The 10,817-nt window shown below is 33.4% G+C and overlaps 1 protein-coding gene and 2 non-coding genes across 3 annotated transcripts; 1 reads left to right on the top strand and 2 right to left on the bottom strand.

The window, feature by feature from the left end:
• Nucleotides 1–914: 914 nt before the first annotated feature.
• On the bottom strand, nucleotides 915–1,033 carry LOC146993488 (5S ribosomal RNA). The gene has a single exon (XR_015038816.1). It is a non-coding gene; the product is annotated as a 5S ribosomal RNA (ribosomal RNA).
• A 5,794-nt stretch (nucleotides 1,034–6,827) lies between these two features.
• Nucleotides 6,828–10,678, top strand: LOC146993486 (uncharacterized; the record flags this gene model as incomplete). The annotated part of the gene is made up of 2 exons (XM_085808268.1): nucleotides 6,828–7,133; nucleotides 10,426–10,678. Coding segments are annotated over 2 exons (411 nt in total), but the record flags the coding sequence as incomplete, so codon positions are not given.
• LOC146993487 (5S ribosomal RNA) lies at nucleotides 10,024–10,142 on the bottom strand. Its single transcript, XR_015038815.1, has one exon. It is a non-coding gene; the product is annotated as a 5S ribosomal RNA (ribosomal RNA).
• Nucleotides 10,679–10,817: the final 139 nt, after the last annotated feature.

Genomic DNA, 10,817 nt, shown 5'->3' with positions numbered 1-10,817 from the left:
AGTTAGGAAAATTGCACAAATGCATATACTAAAAGGTTAGAAGTAGTTAGGTGTTGCAACTGCCTCAAAGTAGGACACACCGCCAATTTTAGGGGTTGTCCTAAATTTCCAAAACCCAACAAAACTAACTCCAGACCTATGTAAATTCTACTGGAAAACCGATAATATGTAATAGATCCCGTAGTACTAATGAGTTATCTTATGCAAATGTAACAAGTGGAAATACGATTACGTTAGACACCCAGTCAATACAAGTTGTATTGATGTAAACAGTACTAATACCAGTAGCCTCAACTTAAAGCTCCCTAGGAGAAGTTTACAAGCTTCTAAAGGAAATAGGTAATCTATTTAAGGGTCTTTCAATAGCCAAAATTCTTCAGAAAATCAGTACCAAGTTACCTGAAATACAATATGCAGGAAACTCAATAGATGAACTCTTTCTTCCCAAATATTATCTCCTATAATGAGACCATCTGTATATAAATTTTATAATTAAATATATATATATTATGACTTACTTATGCTGAGCTTTTATTTTTATATGATATGCTTATCTTATTTTAAAAAGCTTTCTACCTTTAGGCTGGCTCATGGTTCCCTTTTTAGTTTATATTATTAATCACTTTTGAGAATGCCAGTGTTTACTTATTAATTTACTTTCTTACCAGTGTCATATTGTAATTAAATTCATCTTAAATAAATAAAAATTCACCAAATGCTTATACTTTCCTTCATGTTTTCATTAAGATCTCTTGCAGTATTTCATGTCATCAGCTCGATAGATGCTTTGGCATTTCCACCCACTGATTAATTTTATTGAATAGTATAGGTTTCCTATAGTACACACAAAAAATGGTGTTTTAAATAATAATTATTACTATGGAAGCATAAAAATTTTTAACAAGACCAAAATATGTCAACAGCACGCAGTGTTCCCAGGTGGTCACCCTCCCAAGTACTGACTGCGCCCGATGCTGCTTGACTTCGGTGATCGGAGGAGAACCGGTACTTTCAGCATAGTATGGCCGTTGACCTTTACAATATACAGAAATAAATAACATGTAAGTAACCCAAAACTCTGAGTTCAAAAGTATTCCTTTACTTGATGTGACACATCTGTGATATTTTTTTTTTTATTAATCATAAAGGTTATGAAGCATTTCTCATTGGGAAACAGATTTTTTTTTATAGCTGGGTGGAGAACAATAAATTAGAAGGTAATAATAACTACAACCCACAATATGTGTAATAGTCAACTGTAATAAAAATAATTTGAATATGCATATACTATAATGAACTTTTTCTCTCCAAGATAGGTTGGATGGAAATTAAAGCAGATGGATGAGAACGAGCTGGTGACAAGAAAAAGAGGAAGAAGCGCAGGAAGGAATCTTTCGCTATTTATATCTACAAGGTTTTGAAACAGGTTCATCCCGACATTGGTATTTCCAGCAAAGCAATGTCCATCATGAATTCCTTCGTTAACGACATCTTTGAGAGAATTGCAGCAGAATCTTTTCGTTTAGCTCATTACAATAAGAGGAGTACTATCACTAGGCAAGAAACTCAAACTGCAGTACGATTGTTGTTGCCTGATGAACTGGCAAAACATGCTGTTGGGGAAGGTACCAAAGCTATCACCAAGTACACCAGCTCTAAAGAAATTTTCAAAGCTTTCTATATAAAAAACGGCCCTAATGATAAATATTAGCTGTTGCCTGCTTATCCTTAAATTCTATGCCACATATCACTCATTTCACATAGGCATTCTTAAAGGAATTCACACTTACTCTTTGCAAAAGAATTTAATGATATACTTCAACTTTGCAAGTTGACATCTCAGCTCATCTTTATCCTTGTTGCTCTGCATCCAATTTCTTTCTTTCAAAATATGGATCTAATCCTATATACGCACAATAATGAGAGGTGAAATAATTCTATGCTTTGCCTTTCATGATTCCTTGGTATCAAAATTCATTGGCTGACATCAGCCTTAATAGCTTTCAATGCAGTTGTTTTTTCATAAGTTTGCTATTTATCAAATTCAGCAAAATGTCTTCATATCAGTGTTGTTGCTTTCAGGTGTATGCATCACGAATCGTTTGAACTTCTGGTTCTGTGCACTTATCGAATATAAAACATTTGATTTTGTTAGTAGTAACAACAAATTCGATGAAAGTCCTTTCCTTTCACAAAGTGAATTAATGTTGCATCTCATAACCATCAGATTTCAGCTGTGTGAGATGATATTCCATTTGCATTAAATGACCTAATTAAAGTGAAGATGACTTCTTGTTTCTAAACACAAGGTATTACCTCACTTTCATGTAAATTTTTCAAATATGCTTAAATGGAAGTAGTTCTAAATATTGTACTACTAGTTCAATGATGATAACAAGATTCTAATTATCAGGTACAACAATGAACATAGCTGTTTTTCGGTATGTCAGCAACTGCTTATTTATTTTTTCTACCTCATCAGAAAGCGATACTGACTACTCAAATGAGAACTGATACTGCATTCATGTTTAAATCTGATTATGTCACTCAATATAAAGTGCAATAAATTCGGTATCCATCAAGGAATACTCTCTAAATTAAGAGTGCTATGTCAGTAAGCATTTCTAATATACAGCAAGAACACTCTTCCAACTTTCCAGCTCAGAACATGTATGTAATATGATTAATAAGTTTGAAAAAAACTATTTTCATATGATAGACCAAGTATTTGGAATTACAGAATATTTTTCTTTTTAAAAAATATATCATAAACACAATAAATACTCATAGAATTTCCAATTTTATATACAACATAAAAGGGTAAAACGTAATCAAAGCACATGCATGATGAAAATTTCAAATACATAGTAAAGTATTCACATGAAGATCCACTATGATAAGTGGAAGCCTTCATCAAGCATTTAGAATTATGGGATATCCTTCTTCTTTTTTCCAAAACAATTATTATAAGAAATAAACATTTATACACCAGAAAGAAAAACTCAGAAGAAAAATATGGAATTTTAAAAAATGCTTTTATCCTACAAATTTTCCGATTACTTATGGAATAAACTTACCTTTCAATAAAAACTACATTCCTATTGATATATATTACAGATTTAGTTGGACAATGCTAAGTGCTTGAGCATTCTTTACCCTAAACATGTACCATCTTGCTATACAGGATGCAACTTGATCTGACCACTTTATAAGTTAAGTGATCACTTCAGCACAACATAACTCTTTTGAACAATGAATTCTATTGCATCTGCCCCACTCTGAAATAGATATCGAGGGTTACTTTGCATTTCAATAGCTATTTACATACAGTGTAAGTGGCAACAGTTGTATTGCCTCACTGAATGATTCCAGTACTTTCCTGCAATGTGTTTTGATTCTGTGTGACATTATTTAGTGTAGAAATAAAATTTATAAAACTTCTTTGTTTCCTTTTCCCATTTACGTAATTAAATATTTCCAATAAAAGAAAGCCATACCTAGATCAACTTACCTGGATAGTTATTTATGTTTAGAGAATTTAAATATATATGCAGATCTGCTCCAGCATAGCATTTCTTCTCTCTCTCTCTCTATATATATATAAAGTAGGGTATTGCTTGTCTGAAAAACGTTATTGCATTTACAGGATTATTTAAAATATATGAAGTATTAATTTCATTTTTTTGTCTTTGTGAAAAATTTGATCTAAATTACTTTATGTCTTTACTGATAATTTTTCAGCAGCTTCATGCGTGAAAATAGCACTAGGCATGTGTGATATGAAATTAGGAACTACTGAGTTCAGGCAATCAATAAAATTAATATATTTAATATAAATGAATTGTGCCAAACTACCTCACTGCAAGGCAGAAACTGAAAGCAATTAAAGAGGATGGAAAAAACAATAAAATAAAAAGGTTGCATTATGTTTTCTTTTATACTGAATACTATGCTCAATAACTGTTAAAAATGTCCCGACATGAACTACGTTTTCCGTATGTAACAGCACTTACAGCCTTAGGGATTTGGTTGTAACTGACTGGTGTTTGATTTGACCGAATAAATCGCAGTTCTTAATTTCTCTTTTGCTTCACAATATATTCATTCATGTGCAGAATTTTCTACAGCAGCTATTTTTGGTATAAACATAGTGCTCTTATATATTCTGGTCATGCAAGATGAAATTTTCATGTACACTTCTTCTCATATACACAATTTTTCAAAACATTTATTACAAAGAATAAACATTTACCTTTCAATATGCATACCTTCACTGTTTTTTTATGCACTAATACATTTTGCATAAAGAAATATAAATCCATATCAAAATATTTTTATTTTGAGCATATACATTGTGCAGATTTTTAAAAAACATGAAGTATATCGCGAAGTTGAAAGTGAGCAATAGAAACCAACATCAACACAATATCTAAAAGAGAGAACGGCGTATATTATTCGCTATATACTGCACACATACTGGAAAGTTAAGACGTAGAACTGAAGAATATACATGATGAAAGGAATCCTTGTCTTTAAAGAACACGATAACACAACTATTCCAATATTTACTACTATTAATTCACTACGACACGAACGAGAGAGAACGATGAGAAAACACACAATAAATATTACATCTTCGTAAACAGCATAGTAGAAATAAAAACTGAAAGCACTAATGCAGAGTCATTGTAACACAGAAAAGCACTCCAGTTTTAGTTTAAGCGGTTGGCCAAATGAATAGCGGTTCATTTCCCATCAGTAGCATCCACTTCTTCAATTGTCGACTTTTCTTCCATACTTTGACAATAACTACTATCACATCCAACTCACACCACAATAATCGGCTAATACTTCGCTATTCTAAATCACTACGAACTATTTCAAAAGGAAAACTTTTTTTTTCCGCATCGGCACTTTTACTATGCTACTATAAAACGATACGGGCAGGTCAGGTCATACCTTTGAACTTCAAGTGTCGTATTAATGAAAATATATTACTTGACCTACTTTTATCCATTTAAGGCGATTAACAGAGATGAAGTGTGTGTCCCAACAATATATTCATTCATGTGCAGAATTTTCTACAGCAGCTATTTTTGGTATAAACATAGTGCTCTTATATATTCTGGAGAAGAAATGTTCAATGAGTATGCATGTGTATACATTCATATATCTAATTATTTTTGTACAGTAAGTATATTTACATTCAAGAGTATATTTTTAATTTTAATTGTATAAACTAGTTACTCACTCTACTTATGTACTCATAATATGAGTACATATATATATATATAAATAGTGAAACTATATAGCACAAGCTTGTATAATGAAACATTGCACCAGTTGAAAGAGAAGCAATAAGGAAGAAAGCTGAATTTAGCAACAGGTTTTTCTCTTCACGTTTCTGTCATCCACTTATGAGAATGAGAAGTAGTGTTAATTAATATTCATAAGATAACTTTTAATAAGAATAATATTCTGTAATTCTGGACACATTCGTTTAAGTTTTCAAGTACATTTTAAAACAATAACTTATCAGTAAACTTCTGCGGGAAACTATAGGTGAACGGAGTTTAAAGCGCATCTTAGAAGTGGCGCCATCTTGCCATATACATTTGTACTAAAAAGGAGTTCGAATCTTGAATTTCGAAAGTCATTACAACACATAGTTTGGTGTTTTTAAACCCTTTTACAAGAATTACAAATAATTTTATTAGTTAGAATAATTGCTATCACAAGAAATCTTTTTCAAAGAGTGCCTTCTAATGTAAATACGAAAAAATGTGTGCGTGTCAGTATGGCAAAGCCTCGAGGGCTATCTGCCTAAGAGGATGGATGCCTTCGTGGAGGACTTTCTAAGGGAAACTGGCTCGTATACACGTTACACATGGGGAAAACCACGGAAACGCCCATACAGCCAGCCCGTTCGCGGGATTCGAACCTCGGACCGAACTACCAGTGTTCAGCGACTTTACCGCTGGGCCGCTGGTGGGCCCACGAAAAAAAATCTAATGTACCAAAAAAAAAAAAAAAAAAAAAAAAAAAAAAAAAAAAAAAAAGAGGGAATAAATGATAGCAATTATATTGAATCTTATTGAATTATTTGTACAGCCCTGAAAATGGCCTTTTTTTTTTTTTTACCTTTAACACCTCCGGTTGCTAGTGTGCTTTTATATGCAGCTTTGGTGGCCAGCTGCTTCCTAGGAGCTTTACCTCCGGTACTTTTCCTTGCAGTCTGCTTAGTACGAGGTATGACAAAAAGTAACGCTTTCGTTAAAACGAAAAGATATGCCCTTTGCAAATGCCAATGATTAAAAATTACTTCATACTTTGATACGAACGTGATTATGCAGGGTTTCTACTGCGGCAGCAGTACTTCACTGCAACCTGAGATGTTTCCAGAATGGGCATGGTGATGAGGTTTACATAAGTAGATCCAAAGATGGGATATCAGCATTCAAAAGAAAGAAAATGACCCAAAAACATGGCTTGGGGAAGTAAGTTAAAAATGATTTTTTTTTTTTCATTCATTCGTTACTAATTATGCCGAAATATTGCATTAGATGCAACGTGTCCGGCTCATGACAAGTATGCCCGAAGGGCATATGACATATCAGTTACTGGACCGAGTGATAGGAGGTATCAGAATTGGGAAAAAATGATTTTTAGCCCTGGCCTTTTTGTGAATTTAGTTTCAGATCATGTGACTAAAAATACGTATTGTAGAGGTAAGATTTCTAAACCCCACCTACCATTATTATATAACATTTTCGCACGGAACAGAAAAAGATCCGATAAATGCTGTCTAAATCAGATAACTGACCTGACCAGACCACAATACCCTTCACGCAGATTACAATCTCAATTGCCGCTCTCGCGGCATTATTTCAGCAGAGCTGGTAACGTCGCGTGTGGCGGGTGGAAGCCTGGTTCAGACAAAAGGAAAAGGATCTACTGGTTCATTTAAAGTTAGCGCATCCAGTCAGAAGAGTAAAGAGTCAGGAAATCAGGAAAAGAAGCCTAAGAAAGCAGCTGCATCATCAGCCAAGAAAGCTAAACCAGCTGCTAAGAAACCAGCTAAGACTAAAGAAGAGAAAAAGAAACCGGCTGCTGAGAAAGTTAGTGTTAAAAAGGTGAGTAAAGCAAAAAGCCCGAAGAAAGCTGTAAAGGCAGCGAAACCTGACTCCAAAAGACTTCATTGCTCCTGAAGAAGAGAGTCCTATGTGTGAGCGCTTTAGATATACATAATAGCAATTAATTTACAGTTCATGCAAAGGAATTTTAAATAAAAGCAGTTTTTGTTCAAATTTACAGACATAATAGCAATTACTTTATAGGTCATCCCAAAAATTTATGAAATATAGAGAATACACGTCAAAACGAAATTGGAACTTTAACATTATTGTGTTACAATTCAGATATATAAAAAGAAAATTAAATGCTAATTTTAATTTGACTAAAAAAAATGAGGTGAAATTATATGACAGCCTAAAAAAAAACTTCAGATAAGTGTCCGCGCGCCAATGCCAATTATTTCAAATTACGGAGTACCTGCCTCGCAGACCCAGACGCGCATTTTTATGCTTTAAACGAAAAAAGTGTCGGTTCGCCCAATAAGGAGAAATTATTAGGAAGGTGATAGAATTACAAACAATTAATGTAATTTAAAATCGAAAAGATCAGGTTGCATTTCAATAGCAATACTAATTGAATGAATGAAAAGAGTTCTGGAGTACAAGAAATTTTATTCCTGTAAAATAAACTGACTTCGCATCCGGAAACAGGAAAAGAAAAATGAATATAATTTTCGGTCGTTGTCGAAGCCGTACGGAACGCTATTCAATCACTGTGTTAATTAAGAAATAAAGAATTTGAGTTCACTATACAGATATTAAAAAAATTATATTTAAGTAGAGACAAAGATTAATTAGTTAACTACTGCTGTCATCATAAATGTAGCATATGGATTCAATGCTGAGCTTATGTGACGTTATTTGTTAGTGCTCCTCTTCTGTATGGATCGCCATTTTCACGCGACCCTCGTGCTCTTCTTTTATCTCTATACATATTTTGATGTGCGCTAATTATTGATGATTTTATTTTGAACTGTGATGAACTTCTAACTGTTTCCGTTGAATTATGTTTGTGAAATTAAGATGGCGGGAAATGATTTTCACCCCCATTAACTTTCGACGATGCGAAAGCTGTTGCTCGTCACCTCGTGTCGGGTTTGCCGGATGAACTTGTTAAACACGCTCATTAAAAACTGAATAGTGAATGTAACGACTTATTATTGAAAGAACCGATTGACCTCAAGGATTACGTAAAAATTCGCCACGCTCTCTTTACACAGAAAACAATGTCGCCTGGCATAGAACAATACCAGAAAATTAGGACTATTTGTGAAGGGCTAACGATTTTATTTCAAGATAAGTGCAAAGCATTTTGTGAATTATATCATAATATTGTTAAACTTTATTATGGTGGACTGGTTCTTAATTTGCGTGATAAATATAATGTTAATGAAAATTCTAGTGCTGTTTGCAATGTTGATGTTATTGATACCCCTAATCAGGTGAAAACTAATAGTGACTGTGTTATGATTATGGAGGATATTCATACCCGTAATGTTAATACTTCTGATAATAATTCTCTTATGACTTCTAAGCTTAAACGGCCGTCAAAAAATCGAGTAAAAAAAACGGCCAGACCATCTAAATTGATAAAGAATAATGTTGAAATTCCCCTCAGTAATAAATTTGATGAATTACTCAAAGATGTTTCGGACAGCAATGAAAATAATATGGATGTTGAAAATGTTGCCTAAGCCCAACCACCAATTATGTATTCAGATTTCAAGAAAAATATGAAGCAAGATACGGGATTAAATTTCGCGGGCAAGGTTTGGGGGTGATTTTTTTGAAAATCTTTCCCAAAACAGAAGATGCTCATGGAGGTATAACCAATTATCTCGCCAGATGTAAAATTGATTATTATCTCATTACCAAAAAATATGACCGACTAATTAAAGTACTAGCCAGAGGCCTTCTCATAGACTGTTCGATAGATGAAATTAAACAAGAATTAAGTAACATGGGGTTGGGTTCAAAGTTAGGAAAATTGCACAAATGCATATACTAAAAGGTTAGAAGTAGTTAGGTGTTGCAACTGCCTCAAAGTAGGACACACCGCCAATTTTAGGGGTTGTCCTAAATTTCCAAAACCCAACAAAACTAACTCCAGACCTATGTAAATTCTACTGGAAAACCGATAATATGTAATAGATCCCGTAGTACTAATGAGTTATCTTATGCAAATGTAACAAGTGGAAATACGATTACGTTAGACACCCAGTCAATACAAGTTGTATTGATGTAAACAGTACTAATACCAGTAGCCTCAACTTAAAGCTCCCTAGGAGAAGTTTACAAGCTTCTAAAGGAAATAGGTAATCTATTTAAGGGTCTTTCAATAGCCAAAATTCTTCAGAAAATCAGTACCAAGTTACCTGAAATACAATATGCAGGAAACTCAATAGATGAACTCTTTCTTCCCAAATATTATCTCCTATAATGAGACCATCTGTATATAAATTTTATAATTAAATATATATATATTATGACTTACTTATGCTGAGCTTTTATTTTTATATGATATGCTTATCTTATTTTAAAAAGCTTTCTACCTTTAGGCTGGCTCATGGTTCCCTTTTTAGTTTATATTATTAATCACTTTTGAGAATGCCAGTGTTTACTTATTAATTTACTTTCTTACCAGTGTCATATTGTAATTAAATTCATCTTAAATAAATAAAAATTCACCAAATGCTTATACTTTCCTTCATGTTTTCATTAAGATCTCTTGCAGTATTTCATGTCATCAGCTCGATAGATGCTTTGGCATTTCCACCCACTGATTAATTTTATTGAATAGTATAGGTTTCCTATAGTACACACAAAAAATGGTGTTTTAAATAATAATTATTACTATGGAAGCATAAAAATTTTTAACAAGACCAAAATATGTCAACAGCACGCAGTGTTCCCAGGTGGTCACCCTCCCAAGTACTGACTGCGCCCGATGCTGCTTGACTTCGGTGATCGGAGGAGAACCGGTACTTTCAGCATAGTATGGCCGTTGACCTTTACAATATACAGAAATAAATAACATGTAAGTAACCCAAAACTCTGAGTTCAAAAGTATTCCTTTACTTGATGTGACACATCTGTGATATTTTTTTTTTTATTAATCATAAAGGTTATGAAGCATTTCTCATTGGGAAACAGATTTTTTTTTATAGCTGGGTGGAGAACAATAAATTAGAAGGTAATAATAACTACAACCCACAATATGTGTAATAGTCAACTGTAATAAAAATAATTTGAATATGCATATACTATAATGAACTTTTTCTCTCCAAGATAGGTTGGATGGAAATTAAAGCAGATGGATGAGAACGAGCTGGTGACAAGAAAAAGAGGAAGAAGCGCAGGAAGGAATCTTTCGCTATTTATATCTACAAGGTTTTGAAACAGGTTCATCCCGACATTGGTATTTCCAGCAAAGCAATGTCCATCATGAATTCCTTCGTTAACGACATCTTTGAGAGAATTGCAGCAGAATCTTTTCGTTTAGCTCATTACAATAAGAGGAGTACTATCACTAGGCAAGAAACTCAAACTGCAGTACGATTGTTGTTGCCTGATGAACTGGCAAAACATGCTGTTGGGGAAGGTACCAAAGCTATCACCAAGTACACCAGCTCTAAAGAAATTTTCAAAGCTTTCTATATAAAAAACGGCCCTAATGATAAATAT

The sequence above is a fragment of the Stegodyphus dumicola genome, chromosome X1, assembly GCF_044657685.1.
Source record: "Stegodyphus dumicola isolate Sdum_Otavi_A_Nest chromosome X1, ASM4465768v1".
NCBI lineage: Eukaryota > Metazoa > Arthropoda > Arachnida > Araneae > Eresidae > Stegodyphus > Stegodyphus dumicola.
Note: the sequence above shows the minus strand (reverse complement) of the source record. Positions and strands in the feature narration are given on the sequence as shown.